At 54.8% G+C, this 17,134-nt stretch overlaps 2 protein-coding genes across 2 annotated transcripts; one reads left to right on the top strand and one right to left on the bottom strand.

Moving 5' to 3' along the window:
• LOC145339704 (uncharacterized) lies at positions 1-10,825 on the top strand. The gene is made up of 4 exons (XM_080184226.1): positions 1-20; positions 1,809-2,405; positions 5,793-6,383; positions 9,890-10,825. The coding sequence occupies exons 2-4, from the start codon at positions 1,830-1,832 to the stop codon at positions 10,034-10,036; spliced, it is 1,314 nt and encodes a 437-aa protein (XP_080040352.1). The 5' UTR covers positions 1-20; positions 1,809-1,829; the 3' UTR covers positions 10,037-10,825.
• A 2,902-nt stretch (positions 10,826-13,727) lies between these two features.
• LOC145339706 (protein S100-B-like) lies at positions 13,728-15,457 on the bottom strand. Its single transcript, XM_080184229.1, has 2 exons — positions 15,308-15,457; positions 13,728-13,912 (listed from the first exon to the last, which is right to left on the bottom strand). Exons 1-2 carry the CDS (start codon positions 15,440-15,442, stop codon positions 13,778-13,780), a joined length of 270 nt encoding a protein of 89 aa, XP_080040355.1. The 5' UTR covers positions 15,443-15,457; the 3' UTR covers positions 13,728-13,777.
• Between the last annotated feature and the right edge of the window lie 1,677 nt (positions 15,458-17,134).

Below are 17,134 nucleotides of genomic sequence, written 5' to 3'. Positions count from 1 at the left end.
GGGCTGCGGGCGGTGATTGGGTGAGTGGGCTGTCAATCAGGCCCGGCGCGGGGGGGCCCGGGGGGGAGGAGGGCGAGGAGGAAGAAGAGGAGGAGGAGGGGGCGGGGCCCGTAGCTGCGGGCGATCATTGGGTGAGCGGGCTGTCAATCAAGCCCGGGGGCCCTAGCGGATTGGCTGAGCCCCGTCTGCGGGCGGCCTGACTGGCGGAGGGGTTGGCAGTGGGCGGGACCCGGGGCTGCGGGCGGTGATTGGGTGAGCGGGCTGTCAATCATGCCCGGGGGGGGCGGGCAGGAGGGGGCGGGGCCCCTAGCGGATTGGCTGAGTCCCGTCCGTGGGAGGCCGGATTGGCGGAAGTGGGGGCGGGCAGTGGGCGGGACCCGGGCTGCGGGCGGTGATTGGGTGAGCGGGCTGTCAATCAGGCCCGGGGTGGGGGCGGGGCCATTGCCGGCGGAGGCCGGGGGTAGGTTCCAGAGAGGGAGAAACCCGGGGGGCGGGGAGAGAATGATCTAGAATGTCCCCTAGAAAGAGAAGGGGGGGGGGGGGGGGGTGGAAACTTCCAGAACATTCCGGGAGGCAAAATGGGCAACAGGCCCAACCCCCCCAAAAAAAATCCCCGGGCTCGATTTGACCCCGCTCCCCGGGGGAGGAGGCAGGGCTCCCGGCCGGAGGCCGAAATTGAGGCCCGGGCTTCATTCCCCACACTAGGCCTCAACCCACTTCCAGCCCCGCCCCCCTCCCCAGGCCTCAGATAGTGCCCCCCACTGAAAGGGATGGGAGGCTGATTGGGACCCTGAACCGTTCGGGGTTGGTGCTCTCACCCATACTCCGCACGGGGGGGCGGGGTGGGATTGTGTCCGGGTGACCCTAACCGGGCATTGGGATCCCTTATGGGACAGCGAGACCCTCTTCGGGGGCCCCCTGACGGGGGGTGGGATCCTTCCCGGGGCCCCCGACAGGGGGTGGGATTGTCATGGGGACCTCTAACAGGCGATGGGATCCTCCCTGGGGCCCCTAAAAGGCAGGAGGATTGTCACTGGGACTGCTAACGCATAGTGGGATTGTCATGGGGACCTGCAATAGTCGCGCTGTGTCCCGTAACGGGCGGCGCGAGTCGCGCTGTGTCCCGTAACGGGCGGCCCGAGTCGCGCTGTGTCCCGTAACGGGCGGCGCGAGTCGCGCTGTGTCCCGTAACGGGCGGCCCGAGTCGCGCTGTGTCCCGTAACGGGCGGTGCGAGTTGCGCGATGTTCCGTAATGGGCGGCGCGAGTCGCGCGGTGTTCCGTAACGGGCGGCGCGAGTCGCGCGGTGTCCCGTAACGGGCGGCACGAGTCGCGCGGTGTTCCGTAACGGGTGGCGAGAGTCGCGCGGCGTCCCGTAACGGGCGGCGAGAGTCGCGCGGCGTCCCGTAACGGGCGGCCTGAGTCGCGCTGTGTCCCGTAACGGGCGGCGCGAGTCGCGCGGTGTTCCGTAACGGGCGGCGAGAGTCGCGCGGCGTCCCGTAACGGGCGGCGAGAGTCGCGCGGCGTCCCGTAACGGGCGGCGAGAGTCGCGCGGCGTCCCGTAACGGGCGGCGAGAGTCGCGCGGCGTCCCGTAACGGGCGGCGCGAGTCGCGCGGCGTCCCGTAACGGGTGGCGCGAGTCGCGCTGTGTCCTGTAACAGGCGGCAAGAGTCGCACAGTGTCCCGTAACAGGCGGCGAGAGTCGCGCAGTGTCCCGTAATGGGCGGTGAGACTTGCACTGTCTCCTGTAGAATGCAGGGTGATTCTCAGTGCAGACTGTAACGAGCAGTAACTCCCCTCTCTGTTGCAGGACGGAGGGGGAGACTCGGCGATGGAGGTGGCCCAGGGAGCAGGCGGAGCAGCCCGACCAGCGGAGGGGACCGCTCCGACCCGGCGTCCGGCCGAGGCGGGGGACGACTGTTTCATCTGCTCCGAGTGCGGTGTGAGCTTCCAGCGGTACTGCCGCCTCAAGGTGCACCTGGCGACCCACGGCGAGGGATTCGCCCGGGCCTCCACCCCGCTGAGCCACCAGCCCTGTCCCGCCGGCACCAAGCTCTACCAGTGCGCCGAGTGCCCCAAGAGGTTCGGCTGCTCCTCCCACCTGGCGCAGCACCGACGCACCCACTCCGGGGAAAAGCCCTTCCAGTGCCCCACCTGCGAGCGTGGCTTCAGCCGCCCGGGCACCCTGCGCCGTCACGAGGTCACCCACTCCGGCGCCAAGCCCTACAAGTGCCCCGACTGCGCCAAGGAGTTCGGCCACTCCTCCTCGCTGGCCAAGCACCAGAGGCGCCACGGGGAGGACTGGCCCCTGCAGTGTGGCATCTGTGGCCGGGAGTTTAAGCAGCGGTCAGCGCTGGGCGTCCACAAACTCTACCACGTGGCGGAAATGCGGCAGAGAGGAGACGAGGTGCGTCAGGCTCGGGTTCGAGACTGGCCGGTCACCAGCGTTAATCTGTCTTTACGAAAGGCGCGGCGGGGAACGAGAGATGACCAAGCCTGACAATCGACGGTGTAGCCTCTGCTAAAAGAGAACGGGGAGAGAGAACAAGTTTATTTATTGATGAGTCAGCTGACGCTAAACGCCGCAATGAAGTTACTGTGGAAATCCCCTAGTCACCACGCTCCCGTTGGGGCACGCTGAGGGAGAATTTTAGCATGGCAAATGCACCTAATCACCTTACAGACTGTGGGGAGGGAAACCGGAGCACCCGGATGAAACCCACGCAGACACGGGGAGAATGTGCAAACTCCGCGCAGACAGTCACCTGAGCTGGGAATCGAACCTGGGTCCCTGGCGCTGTGAGGCAGCAGTGCTAACCCACTGTGCCACCGTGCTGTCTAAAGATGTGTGGGTTAGGGGGATTGGCTGTGCTAAGTTGTCCCTTAGTGTCCAAAGATGTGTAGGTTAGGGTGGATTGGCCATGCTAAATTGTCCCTTAGTGTCCAAAGATGTGCAGGTTAGGGGGGATTGGCCATGCTAAATTGTCCCTTAGTGTCCAAAGATGTGCAGGTTAGGGTGGATTGGCCGTGCTAAATTGTCCCTTAGTGTCCAAAGATGTGCAGGTTAGGGTGGATTGGCCATGCTAAATTGTCCCTTAGTGTCCAAAGATTTGCAGGTTAGGTGGATTGGCCATGCTAAATTGTCCCTTAGTGTCCAAAGATTTGCAGGTTAGGTGGATTGGCCATGCTAAATTGTCCCTTAGTGTCCAAAGATGTGTAGGTTAGGGTGGATTGGCCATGCTAAATTGTCCCTTAGTGTCCAAAGATGTGTAGGTTAGGGTGGATTGGCCGTGCTAAATTGTCCCTTAGTGTCCAAAGATGTGTAGGTTAGGGTGGATTGGCCATGCTAAATTGTCCCTTAGTGTCCAAAGATGTGTAGGTTAGGGTGGATTGGCCATGCTAAATTGCCCCTTAGTGTCCAAAGATGTGTAGGTTAGGGTGGATTGGCCATGCTAAATTGTCCCTTAGTGTCCAAAGATGTGTAGGTTAGGGTGGATTGGCCATGCTAAATTGCCCCTTAGTGTCCAAAGATGTGCAGGTTAGGGTGGATTGGCCATGCTAGATTGCCCCTTAGTGTCCAAAGATGTGTAGGTTAGGGTGGATTGGCCGTGCTAAATTGTCCCTTAGTGTCCAAAGATGTGCAGGTTAGGGTGGATTGGCCATGCTAAATTGCCCCTTAGTGTCCAAAGATGTGCAGGTTAGGGTGGATTGGCCATGCTAGATTGCCCCTTAGTGTCCAAAGATGTGTAGGTTAGGGTGGATTGGCCGTGCTAAATTGCCCCTTAGTGTCCAAAGATGTGTAGGTTAGGGTGGATTGGCCGTGCTAAATTGTCCCTTAGTGTCCAAAGATGTGTAGGTTAGGGTGGATTGGCCGTGCTAAATTGTGCCTTAGTGTCCAAAGATGTGTAGGTTAGGTGTACTTTTTATGCTGCAACTGTACTGGACCTTGGTGAGACCACATTTGGAATATTGTGTGCAGTTCTGGTCACCTCACTATAAGAAGGATGTGGAAGCATTGGAGAGAGTGCAGAGGAGATTTACCAGGATGCTGCCTGGTTTGGAGGGTAGGTCTGATGAGGAAAGGTTGAGGGAGCTGAGGCTTTTCTCTTTAGAGCAGAGGAGGATGAGAGGCGACTTAGTAGAGGTTTATAAGATGATGTAGGGGATAGATAGAGTGGACGTGCAGAGACTATTTCCTCGGGTGGGTGTAGCCGTTACTAGGGGGCATAACTATAAGGTTGATGGTGGGAGATATTGGAGGGATGTCCGAGGGAGATTCTTCACTCAGAGAGTGGTTGGGGTGTGGAATGCACTGCCTGCTGTGATAGTCGGACACTTTAGGAACTTTCAAGCGGTTATTGGATATGGAGCACACCAGAATGATAGGGAGTGGGATAGACCGATCTTGGGTTCGGACATAGCTCGGCACAACATTGAGAGCCGAAGGGCCTGTACTGTGCTGGACTGTACAATGTACTTGACCATGTGGTGTGGGGGGGGGGGGGGGGGGCGGGTGGAGGGGGTATTCCTGGATAAGAAGCTCTCTCTTGGAGAGGCGGCGCAGTCCCGATGGGCCAAATGGCAGTCTGTTGCACCTTAGGGATTCTACAATGATTCTGGGATGCAGAGGGAAGGCGAGTGAGTGACAGACGGGCAGAGGAGGCGGCCATTCGGCCCCTTCTTAGGTAGCGGTTGGAGGAGCTTTGTGAATGTGGCTGGACCAAACGGGCAGGAGCTGGGGAGGGGGGCGCCCTGAGGGGACAATATGAGTGCCCCCCCACCCCAAGGAACGGGCTGTAACGATCTGGACGAGGGGGCTGAGTGTAGGGTAACAAAATTTGCTGATGACACAAAGATGAGTGGAAAAGCAAATTGCGCGGAGGGTGTGGAAAGTCTGCGGAGGGATCTGGATAGGCTGAGCGAGTGGGCGAGGACCTGGCAGATGGAGTACAATGTTAGCAAGTGTGAGGTTATCCACTTTGGCAGGAATAATAGTAGGAGGGATTACTATTTAAAGGGCGAAAAGCTGCAGCATGCTACGGTGCAGAGGGACCTGGGCGTCCTTGTGCACGAGTCGCAAAAACCCAGCTTGCAGGTGCAGCAGGTGGTCAGGAAGGCGAATGGGATGCTGGCCTTTATAGCGAGGGGGATTGAATATAAAAGTAGGGAGGCCTTGCTGCAACTGTACAGGGCGCTGGTGAGGCCGCAGCTGGAGTACTGCACGCAGTTTTGGTCGCCACACTTGCGCAAGGATGTATTGGCCTTGGAGGGAGTGCAGAGGAGGTTCACTAGGCTGATACCGGAGATGAGGGGGTTGGACTATGAAGAGAGATTGAATAGACTGGGTCTGTACTCGTTGGAGTTTAGAAGGATGAGGGGGGATCTTATAGAGATGTATAAGATAATGAAGGGGATGGATAGGGTAGAGGTAGAGAGATTCTTCCTGCTTAGAAAGGATAGTAGGACTAGAGGGCACAGCCTCAAGATAAAGGGGAGCAGTTTAGAACGGAGTTGAGGAGGAACTTCTTCACTCAAAGGGTGGTGAATCTCTGAAATTCTCTGCCCGTTGAAGTGGTGGAGGCTGCCTCGCTAAATATATTTAAGTCACGGGTAGATAGGTTTCTGATAGACAAGGGATTAAGGGTTATGGGGAGAGGGCGGGAACATGGAACTGATCCACGACAGATCAGCCATGATCTTATTGAATGGCGGGGCAGGCTCGAGGGGCTAGATGGCCTACTCCTGCTCCTATTTCTTATGGGTCTTATGTAATGGTGAACTCTGTGTGTTGCAGGTGAGGCTGATGGAGCGAGGGATGGGCTCCCCGGAGACGGCGCGGGCCCCTGGACGCCCCTGGTGGCCGGACGGACCTCGGCGCTTCAGCTGCCCCGAGTGCGGCAAGGGCTTTGAGCAGAACTCGCGGCTGCGGCTGCACCTGCGGGTACACACCGGCGAGAGGCCCCTGACCTGCGCCGAGTGCGGCAAGGGCTTCAGCAACTCCTCCAACCTGCGCAAGCACCAGCGCACCCACACCGGCGAGAAGCCCTTCCGCTGCCCCGTCTGCGCCAAGGAGTTCAGCCAGTCCTCCACCCTGGTGGCCCACCAGCGCACCCACACCGGGGAGAGGCCCTTCCGCTGCCTGGCCTGCGGCATGGACTTCAACAAGCAGTGCAACCTGCGCAAGCACCAGCGCACCCACACCGGCGAGAGGCCCTTCCGCTGCCCCGTCTGCTCCAAGGCCTTCATCGACCCCTCCAGCCTGCGGAACCACAAGGGCACCCACATGGGAGAGAAGCCCTACCAGTGCCCCGCCTGCTCCAAGGGCTTCAGCAACCCCTCCAGCCTCCGCAAGCACAGCCGCACCCACGCAGGAGACACGGACAAGGTGAGCCAGCCTGCGAGGCGAGGGACTCATTAGCTTATTAGTGTCACAAGTCGGCTTACATTAACACCGCAATGAAGTTACTGTGAAAATCCCCCTAGTCGCCACACTCCTGTTCGGGTTACACTGAGAGAGAATTTAGCACGGCCAATCCACCCTAACCTACACATCTTTGGACACTAAGGGACAATTTAGCACGGCCAATCCACCCTAACCTACACATCTTTGGACACTAAGGGACAATTTAGCACGGCCAATCCACCCTAACCTACACATCTTTGGACACTAAGGGACAATTTAGCACGGCCAATCCACCCTAACCTACACATCTTTGGACCCTAAGGGACAATTTAGCATGGCCAATCCACCCTAACCTACACATCTTTGGACACTAAGGGACAATTTAGCACGGCCAATCCACCCTAACCTACACATCTTTGGACACTAAGGGACAATTTAGCATGGCCAATCCACCCTAACCTACACATCTTTGGACACTAAGGGGCAATTTAGCATGGCCAATCCACCCTAACCTACACATCTTTGGACACTAAGGGACAATTTAGCACGGCCAATCCACCCTAACCTACACATCTTTGGATACTAAGGGGCAATTTAGCACGGCCAATCCACCCTAACCTACACATCTTTGGACACTAAGGGACAATTTAGCACGGCCAATCTCCCTAACCTTCACATCTTTGGACACTAAGGGACAATTTAGCACGGCCAATCCACCCTAACCTACACATCTTTGGACACTAAGGGGCAATTTAACACGGCCAATCCACCCTAACCTGCACATCTTTGGACACTAAGGGGCAAGTTAGCATGGCCAATCCACCCTAACCTGCACATCTTTGGACACTAAGGGGCAATTTAACACGGCCAATCCACCCTAACCTGCACATCTTTGGACACTAAGGGGCAATTTAGCATGGCCAATCCACCCTAACCTGCACATCTTTGGACACTAAGGGACAATTTAGCATGGCCAATCCACCCTAACCTGCACATCTTTGGACACTAAGGGACAATTTAGCACGGCCAATCCACCCTAACCTACACATCTTTGGACACTAAGGGGCAATTTAACACGGCCAATCCACCCTAACCTGCACATCTTTGGACACTAAGGGGCAATTTAACACGGCCAATCCACCCTAACCTGCACATCTTTGGACACTAAGGGGCAATTTAGCACGGCCAATCCACCCTAACCTACACATCTTTGGACACTAAGGGGCAATTTAACACGGCCAATCCACCCTAACCTGCACATCTTTGGACACTAAGGGGCAAGTTAGCACGGCCAATCCACCCTAACCTGCACATCTTTGGACACTAAGGGACAATTTAGCACGGCCAATCCACCCTAACCTACACATCTTTGGACACTAAGGGGCAATTTAACACGGCCAATCCACCCTAACCTGCACATCTTTGGACACTAAGGGGCAAGTTAGCATGGCCAATCCACCCTAACCTGCACATCTTTGGACACTAAGGGACAATTTAGCATGGCCAATCCACCCTAACCTGCACATCTTTGGACACTAAGGGACAATTTAGCATGGCCAATCCACCTAACTTGCTCATATTTGGACACTAAGGGGCATTTTAGCATGGCCAATACACCTATTTCCACCTAACCCACACATTTTTGGAGTGTGGGAGGTAACCGGAGCACACGGTGGAAACCGCAGACACGGGGAGAATGTGCAAACTCGACACAGACAGTGACCCAAGGCCGGGAATCGAACCCACGTCCCTGGAACCATGAGGCAGCAGTGCTAACCCCACTGTGCCACCATTCCTCCCATGGTCAAAGCATTGGCTGAAACTTAGGCCCTCACCTCCACCTTAGTCCCTGTATCCCCGTGCATTTAGCATTCCCCTAACCCAGACATCTTTGGATATTAAAGTGTCCAAAGATATGCTGGTTGGGTGGATTGGGTGTGCTAAATTGTCCCTTAGTGTCCAAAGATGTGCAGGTCAGGGTGGATTGGCCACGCTAAATTGTCCCTTAGTGTCCAAAGATGTGTAGGTTAGGGTGGATTGGCTGTGCTAAATTGTCCCTTAGTGTCCAAAGATGTGTAGGTTAGGGTGGATTGGCCATGCTAAATTGTCCCTTAGTGTCCAAAGATGTGTAGGTTAGGGTGGATTGGCCGTGCTAAATTGCCCCTTAGTGTCCAAAGATGTGTAGGTTAGGGTGGATTGGCCATGCTAAATTGTCCCTTAGTGTCCAAAGATGTGCGGGTTAGGGTGGATTGGCCGTGCTGAATTGCCCCTTAGTGTCCAAAGATGTGCAGGTTAGGTGGATTGGCCAATGTGAGGGTTTATGGGGATAGAGGAGGGGGGATAGTTGGGTAAGGGATTGGGGCAGACTCGATGAGTCACATGGCCTCTCCCGCACTGTGGGGATTCTGTGATCTTGGATCATGTTGTTTCGAGGTTTAGTCCCACACGTTAACCCCTTCAGGCCATGTCGGGCTTGGTTGGTTACGCTGAGAGCTTTGACCACTCTGATCGCCTCTGCCGCAGTATTGGGATGCGGGGGTCGGAGGGCAGTGTCGGTCTGGGTTGTTAGAAACCATAGAGAATTTACAGCTCAGAAACAGGCCTCTCTTGTCTGTGCCGAACCATTTTTCTGCCTAGTCCCACTGACCTGCACCTGGACCATATCCCTCCACACCCCTCTCATCCAAGAACCCATCCGAGTTTTTCTTAAATGTTAAAAGTGACCCCGCATTTATCCGGCAGCTCATTCCCCACTCCCACCACTCTCTGCGTGAAGAATCCCCCCCTAATATTCCCTTTAAACTTTTCCCCTTTCACCCTTAACCCATGTCCTCTGGTTTTTTTTCTCCCCCGAGCCTCAGTGGAAAAAGCCTGCTTGCATTCACTCTATCTATACCCATCTCACCTTATGCACCTCTATCAAATCTCCCCTCATTCTCCAGGGAATAAAGTCCTAACCTATTCAATCTCTCTCTGTAACTCAGCTTCTCAAGTCCCGGCAACATCCTTGTGAACCTTCTCTGCACTCTTTCAACCTTATTTACATCCTCCCTGTAACTAGGTGACCAAAACCGTACACAATACTCTAAATTCGGCCTCACCAATGCCTTATGTAACCTTTTACTGTAACACTCCAACTTTTAGACTCGATACTCCGATTTATAAAGGCCAATGTCCCAAAAGCACTCTTTACGACCCTATCCACCTGTGACGTCACTTTTAGGGAATTCTGTACCTGTATTCCCAGATCCCTCTGTTCAACTGCACTCTTCAGAGTCCGACCATTTACCCTGTACGTTCTACCTTGGTTTGTCCTTCCAAGGTGCAATACCTCACACTTGTCTGCGTTAAATTCCATTTGCCATTTTTCAGCCCATTTTTCTATCTGGTCCGAATCCCTGTGCAAGCTGTGAGAACCTTCCTCACTGTCCACTACACCTCCAATCTTTGTGTCATCGTGTTAACGTCGATCTCCCTCTCTGTTCCAGGAGAAACCGTTGGTCGCATTGCCTGCTGCGTCTCGACTGGATTCCCCGTTCCCCCGCACCGAGAACCCCCCCGGGGGAGGCTGCGACACCCAGCCCAGGAGAGCGGGATCCCAGGCCCACCGCCCCGCCGAATCCGGGGCCTGTTAGCCGCTCCGAGTGCGGACTGGCCTGCAGCAATCGCTCCCGCCTCGGGCTGCACCTCCTCGTCCGTTCGGCGGAGAAGCCTCTGGATTGTCCGGACCGCGGCGGGGGCTTTGCAGACCACCGCACCCTCCCCCCCCCAACCCCGACCACGGAGCGATGGACCTCGCGATCCGCTGAGGTCAAAGCTGTGGGACGCTGTGATGGGGTTGGGGGAGGAGGAGGAGGAGCGATGGAGAGGGGGATCGGACCTCAAACGGGAACTGTGCCAACCCCCGTCCGTACAGGATGGCAGGAGCTGTCGACACCCGGGGAACACTGAACGCCGCAGTGAGACTGAGCCTCCTCCGGTCCCCGCTCACCGTCTGGAATAGGGTTACGCCAGAGGTGAACGGAGCTCTATCCTCCTCCCCCCACCCCCTCCATCTCCCAAGGCAACAGCTTCCCCTCCCCCACCTCTGCCTCATCAGCCTTGGTGAGGGTGGGGGGCGCAGAGGGAGCGGCTCACCACCTCAGCGACGTGGCATCTGTCCCCGTTTCCCAGCGATGGGGAAGGCAAAGCTCCTCAAAATGGAACACGTTCCCACTGGGCCTGCACGTTAGGGTGGATTGGCCGTGCTAAATTGCCCGTTAGTGTCCAAAGATGTGTAGGTTAGGGTGGATTGGCCGTGCTAAATTGTCCCTTAGTGTCCAAAGATGTGTAGGTTAGGGTGGATTGGCCATGCTAAATTGTCCCTTAGTGTCCAAAGATGTGTAGGTTAGGGTGGATTGGCCATGCTAAATTGTCCCTTAGTGTCCAAAGATGTGTAGGTTAGGGTGGATTGGCCATGCTAAATTGTCCCTTAGTGTCCAAAGATGTGTAGGTTAGGGTGGATTGGCCATGCTAAATTGTCCCTTAGTGTCCAAAGATGTGTGGGTTAGGGTGGATTGGCCGTGCTAAATTGCCCCTTAGTGTCCAAAGATGTGTAGGTTAGGGTGGATTGGCCGTGCTAAATTGTCCCTTAGTGTCCAAAGATGTGTAGGTTAGGGTGGATTGGCCATGCTAAATTGTCCCTTAGTGTCCAAAGATGTGTAGGTTAGGGTGGATTGGCCATGCTAAATTGTCCCTTAGTGTCCAAAGATGTGTAGGTTAGGGTGGATTGGCCGTGCTAAATTGCCCCTTAGTGTCCAAAGATGTGTAGGTTAGGGTGGATTGGCCGTGCTAAATTGCCCCTTAGTGTCCAAAGATGTGCAGGTTAGGGTGGATTGGCCATGCTAAATTGTCCCTTAGTGTCCAAAGATGTGTAGGTTAGGGTGGATTGGCCATGCTAAATTGCCCCTTAGTGTCCAAAGATGTGTAGGTTAGGGTGGATTGGCCATGCTAAATTGTCCCTTAGTGTCCAAAGATGTGTAGGTTAGGGTGGATTGGCCATGCTAAATTGCCCCTTAGTGTCCAAAGATGTGTAGGTTAGGGTGGATTGGCCATGCTAAATTGTCCCCTTAGTGTCCAAAGATGCGTAGATTAGGGTGGATTGGCCGTGCTAAATTGCCCCTTAGTGTCCAAAGATGTGTAGGTTAGGATGGATTGGCCGTGCTAAATTGTCCCTTAGTGTCCAAAGATGTGCAGGTTAGGTGGGTTGGCCATGCTAAATTGCCCCTTAGTGTCCAAAGATGTGTAGGTTAGGGTGGATTGGCCGTGCTAAATTGCCCCTTAGTGTCCAAAGATGTGTAGGTTAGGGTGGATTGGCTGTGCTAAATTGTCCCTTAGTGTTAGGGAGATTAGCAGGGTAAATACATTGTGTTATGGGGACAGGGTCTGGGTGGGATTGTGCTGGGTGCAATCTCAATGGGCCGAATGGCCTCTTGCTGCACTGTCGGCAGTCTGTGAAAAGTGCTCAGAGAGAAAACAGAGTCCATAGAGTTTAAGTATTTATTCATGCCCCCAGTAAGGCTTACATTAACACTGCAATGAAATTACTGTGAAAATCCCCCTAGTCACCACAGTCCTGTTTGGGTTGCACCGTGGGAGAATTTAGCACGGCTGAATCCACCCCTGACCGGCGCGGTCTTTCGGACTGTGGGAGGAAACCGGAGCACCCGGAGGAAACCCACGCAGACACGGGGAGAACGTGCAGACTCCGCACGGACAGTGACCCGAGGCCGGGGAATCGAACCCCCGGGTCCCTGGCGCCGTGAGGCAACAGTGCTAACCCCGCTGTGCCACCTTGCCCGAGCGAGGCCCCTGCCTCCCAGTGTTCATGGGGCGACCTCCCTCGAGCTATTTCTGGCGCTCTCTCATCGATCGTGGGTGAACTCTGCAGGCAAGCAGTGCGGGTTCCAGAGGGTGTGTCCATTTAGCCCGAGGCGGGCGCCCAGTGAGGTTTTTTTTTTACCTTTACCCCTCCCCCCCTCCCCTAAGCCACCCTGAGTCTGAGGGGCCTGTGTAGGAGATTTGTACCTCACTGTACTGACCTGTGTTGCTGTGTCTCTGTGTTAATAAAGCCAGTGATTAACTTGCAGCCGGTGCTTCCAGCAGGCCACAGTTATCTACCGTGTTCGCTGAGGTCAGAGAGAGTGCGGGAGAGGCAGAGCGATCGAGGTCCAGAGGCACCTCCCCGTGTGGAATAGGGGGTCCTGTGCCCCTGTCGGCCTGGATTCTGGGCTGTTGTAAGGCATGCTCTGGAATGTACGGTGGCCGGAATTTTACAACCGACCAGCGGGACCTTCTCCCCATTGCCGGAATGGCAGCAGCGACATTTGAAGAGAGACTGGATTGGTACTGTATGTTGTTCCCTTCCCTGCCCCCCACCCACCCACCCACCCCCCCCCCTCCTTCCCCTTCCCCATTTCGCTATGTGAATGGATGGAGTGGGAAAACTCGAGCACTCTCCAGACAGGTAATCCTGGACAGTGTGAACTCCTCACACACACAGATTGATCCCAGGGGATCACCAGGGACCTGGGTTTGATTCCTGGCTCGGGTCACTGTGTGTATGCGTGGGTTTCCTCCGGATGCTCCCATTTCCTCCCACGCTACAAAGATGTGTAGGTTAGGGTGGATTGGCCGTGCTAAATTGTCCCTTAGTGTCCAAAGATGTGTAGGTTAGGGTGGATTGGCCGTGCTAAATTGTCCCTTAGTGTCCAAAGATGTGTAGGTTAGGGTGGATTGGCCGTGCTAAATTGTCCCTTAGTGTCCAAAGATGTGTAGGTTAGGGTGGATTGGCCGTGCTAAATTGTCCCTTAGTGTCCAAAGATGTGTAGGTTAGGGTGGATTGGCCATGCTAAATTGCCCCTTAGTGTCCAAAGATGTGTAGGTTAGGGTGGATTGGCCGTGCTAAATTGTCCCTTAGTGTCCAAAGATGTGTAGGTTAGGGTGGATTGGCCGTGCTAAATTGTCCCTTAGTGTCCAAAGATGTGTAGGTTAGGGTGGATTGGTGTACTAAATGTGGGGTTATGAGAACGGGGCAGGAACGAACCTGGGCAAGGTGCTCTGTCAGAGAGTTGGTACAGGCCCGATGGGCCGAATGGCCTTCTGCACTGCAGCGGTGGGGCTCTTACCATTCTGAACTCCAAGGTCTCCCCCCACCCCCCCAAAACACCCAAGGGCAAAATGAGAGACGGACGCGGGGAAGCACGCTTGACCCATGTAGATCTTTATTGGTTAAGTGGCAACGTTACAAATCGGTTTTGGGGTCCCAGCAGTGCCTGCCTCCCTCCCCACCGCCCCGGCCCCTTCCCGGTCGGCCTGGACCTCCTTCCAAACCGGTTTCACTTCCTGCTGAACTTTGAGGGTGGCAGGCAGAGAACGAGGCAAGAAACCAATGCGAAGAATTCCGTCCGGTCGATTTGTCCGTCCCGGTCACGTTTAATGATTACTCCTACGAGTTCGTTCAGCTGCTCCTCCTGCTGAGAGATTTTATTCGGTGGGGGGGAGGAGAAAAAAAGCCACAAGTCACACTGCCAGCTTTCAACCGTACCTTCCCCACCTGTCAATATGTCACCGGTTTGCCAACAGGAGGCATCAGTACAGCGTCTCCTGATGGGCAGAGGTGGTGGGACATAGGCATTGTTGGCCTTTGTTGACCCCGTCACTAGTTGCCCCTGAATTTTTGGGCAAGTATCCTGGTTTTGGGTCACAGATTGAATACAGGACTGTGTGTGTGTTCTATGTTCTGACCAATGAAACCAAGCATGCCGAATGCCTTCTTCCCCACTGTGTGACCCCACTCTCAAGGAGCTATGAACCTGTACCCCTCGATCTCTCTCCCCCTGCCCTCCAACGCCCTACCATTAACTGAGTGAGTCCTGCCCTGGTTCGATCGACCAAAATGCATCACCTCGCATTTGTCTAAAGTAAACTCCATCTGCCATTTGTCAGCCCACTGGCCCAGTTGATCAAGATCCCATTGCCATTGGAGATAACTTTCTTGGTGTCATCTGCAAACCATGCCTCCTATATTCTCATCCAAATCATTAATATAAAATAACAGTGGACCCTGCACTGATCCATAAGAAATAGGAGCAGGAGTAGGCCATCTAGCCCCTCGAGCCTGCCCCGCCATTCAATAAGATCATGGCTGATCTGTCGTGGATCAGTTCCAAATTCCCACCCTCTCCCCATAACCCTTAATTCCCCTGTCTATCAGAAACCTATCGACCCGTGACTTAAATATATTTAGCGAGGCAGCCTCCAGCATTTCAACGGGCAGAGAATTCCAGAGATTCACCACCCTTTGAGTGAAGAAGTTCCTCCTCAACTCCGATCTAAACTGCAACCCCCCCCTTACCTTGAGGCTGTGCCCTCTAGTCCTGCTGTCCTTTCTAAGCGGGAAGAATCTCTCTCCCTCTACCCTATCCATCCCCTTCATTATCTTATACGTCTCTATAAGATCCCCCCCCTCATCCTTCTAAACTCCAACGAGTACAGATCCAGTCTATTCAATCTCTCTTCATAGTCCAACCCCCTCATCTCCGGTATCAGCCTAGTGAACCTCCTCTGCACTCCCTCCAAGGCCAAAATATCCTTGCGCAAGTGCGGCGACCAAAACTGCACACAGTACTCCAGCTGCGGCCTCACCAGTGCCCTGTACAGTTGCAGCAAGACCTCCCTACTTTTATATTCAATCCCCCTCACTATAAAGGCCAGCATCCCATTCGCCTTCCTGACCACCTGCTGCACCTGCAGGCTGGGTTTTTTGCGACTCGTGCACAAGGACCCCCAGGCTAGGGGGACCCGCAATTTCCACCCTAGCCTCCCACAATGTCTTTCACTTCAGTTCACAGGGATCTCGTACTCACCTTGAAGTCAGGGAGCTCGTCCTTCAGCAGTTGAAGGAGCTCACTCTGACTGAGGGTGTCGTGATTGTTGTCCATTGTGGCGTACTTGATGAAGATATCGTTCAGCGTCTTCAAGCATCCCTGCAGTCTGGACATCCTGGAAGCTGGAGAACTGCAGGTTTGAGGGTGAGGGGGTTGGTGGTGGAAAACGAAACGTGTTAGGATTCGGGTTTTAACGGCTAGAATTTTACCATCCAGCCTCAGGGAGGAGCACGAGAGGGGGGGGGAGGGGGAGAGAGAGAGAGAAGGTGACACAGTGGGTTAGCGCCGCTGCTTCACAGCATCAGGGACCCGGGTTCGATTCCTGGCTGGGGTCACTGTGTGTGTGTGCGGAGCCTGCACATTCTCCCCGTGTCTGCGCGGGTTTCCTCTGGGTGCTCCGGTTTCCTCCGAAAGACGTGCGGGTTAGCGGGTGCATAGGGCCGTGCTAAATTCTCCCTCGGTGTAACCCGGACAGGAGTGTGGCGACTCGGGGGATTTTCACCGTAACTTCATTGCAGTGTTAATGTAAGCCTTACTTGTGATTCATAAATAAACTTTACAAAGGGGCCAATGGTGAGATCAGGTTGGATGTCTCCAGACCACAGAGAGCTTGCAAAAGCAACCCAATTCTATATCACCCCTCTACCCTCCGGAGGGTTTAACGTTTGTCTATTAGAGCCACAAATAGGTTGACATTAACACTGCATTGAAGTTATTGTGAAATTCCCCCAGTCGCCACACTCCTGTTCGGGTTACACTGAGGGACAATTTAGCACGGCCAATCCACCCTAACCTACACATCTTTGGACACTAAGGGGCAATTTAGCATGGCCAATCCACCCTAACCTACACATCTTTGGACACTGAGGGGCAATTTACCATGGCCAATCCACCCTAACCTACACATCTTTGGACACTAAGGGACAATTTAGCATGGCCAATCCACCCTAACCTACACATCTTTGGACACTGAGGGGCAATTTAGCATGGCCAATCCACCCTAACCTACACATCTTTGGACACTAAGGGACAATTTAGCATGGCCAATCCACCCTAACCTACACATCTTTCAAGCTGCGGAGGAAACTGGAGCACCTGGAGGAAACCCACGCAGACACAGGGAGAACATACTGACTCTGCATAGACAGTGACCCCAGTGAGGAAGGGAGGAGGCTGGAGGGGGTTACAGAGATAGGGAGAGGGTGTAGGGGCTGGAGGGGGTTACAGAGATAGGGAGGGGCTGGAGGGGGTTACAGACATAGGGAGGGAGTGTAAGGGGCTGGAGGGGATTACAGAGATAGGGAGGGGAGTGGAGCAGGGTGGGAGGGGGGCTGTCGGGGAATGACAGGCTATTGAACCCTGGGGGCATCACCGGGCAGGACCAAGAGTAAGTGAAACAATTGTCTCTGCTGGGGTGCCTGCAGGAACTGGGAGCCCTCGCTTTGGAGGCAATGGGTGAACTTCTAGACCCATGGAACCACCCCATGTCCTCCTCGCCTCCCCTCCCCGCAACAGCCCACCATCTTAGCCAGTCACCGACTCACCCGCAGAGCTGTAGACACAAGGTATTGCTGAGAGGACGGTGTATTTGCCTGGCATTCTGTGCCAACCCTTTATATCAAACAAAACCATCTCTGGCCCACCCTGACTGGGTGTGGGCCACCTTCCCATTGGACGACGCCAAAGGTGATATCTCAGCCTGGTAATTGGACTGTTCGAATCCTCACCCAGTCCCAAAAAAATATTGATTATTCTTTAGAATGAACCACAATTATCTGGGAACCACACCCAACCAGAAACATTCCT

Source organism: Carcharhinus amblyrhynchos, unplaced genomic scaffold, assembly GCF_965287045.1.
Source record: "Carcharhinus amblyrhynchos unplaced genomic scaffold, sCarAmb.v2.hapA scaffold_621, whole genome shotgun sequence".
Lineage (NCBI taxonomy): Eukaryota > Metazoa > Chordata > Chondrichthyes > Carcharhiniformes > Carcharhinidae > Carcharhinus > Carcharhinus amblyrhynchos.
Note: the sequence above shows the minus strand (reverse complement) of the source record. Positions and strands in the feature narration are given on the sequence as shown.

Excerpts from the sequence above, each read along its gene's own strand:
- LOC145339704 (XM_080184226.1), top strand. The coding sequence starts at position 1,830 with ATGGAGGTGGCCCAGGGAGCAGGCGGAGCAGCCCGACCAGCGGAGGGG. Across the intron at positions 2,406-5,792 it reads TGCGGCAGAGAGGAGACGAG|GTGAGGCTGATGGAGCGAGG; the intron begins GTGCGTCAGGCT and ends TGTGTGTTGCAG. Across the intron at positions 6,384-9,889 it reads ACGCAGGAGACACGGACAAG|GAGAAACCGTTGGTCGCATT; the intron begins GTGAGCCAGCCT and ends TCTCTGTTCCAG.
- LOC145339706 (XM_080184229.1), bottom strand. The coding sequence starts at position 15,442 with ATGTCCAGACTGCAGGGATGCTTGAAGACGCTGAACGATATCTTCATC. Across the intron at positions 13,913-15,307 it reads ACGAGCTCCCTGACTTCAAG|GAGGAGCAGCTGAACGAACT; the intron begins GTGAGTACGAGA and ends ATCTCTCAGCAG.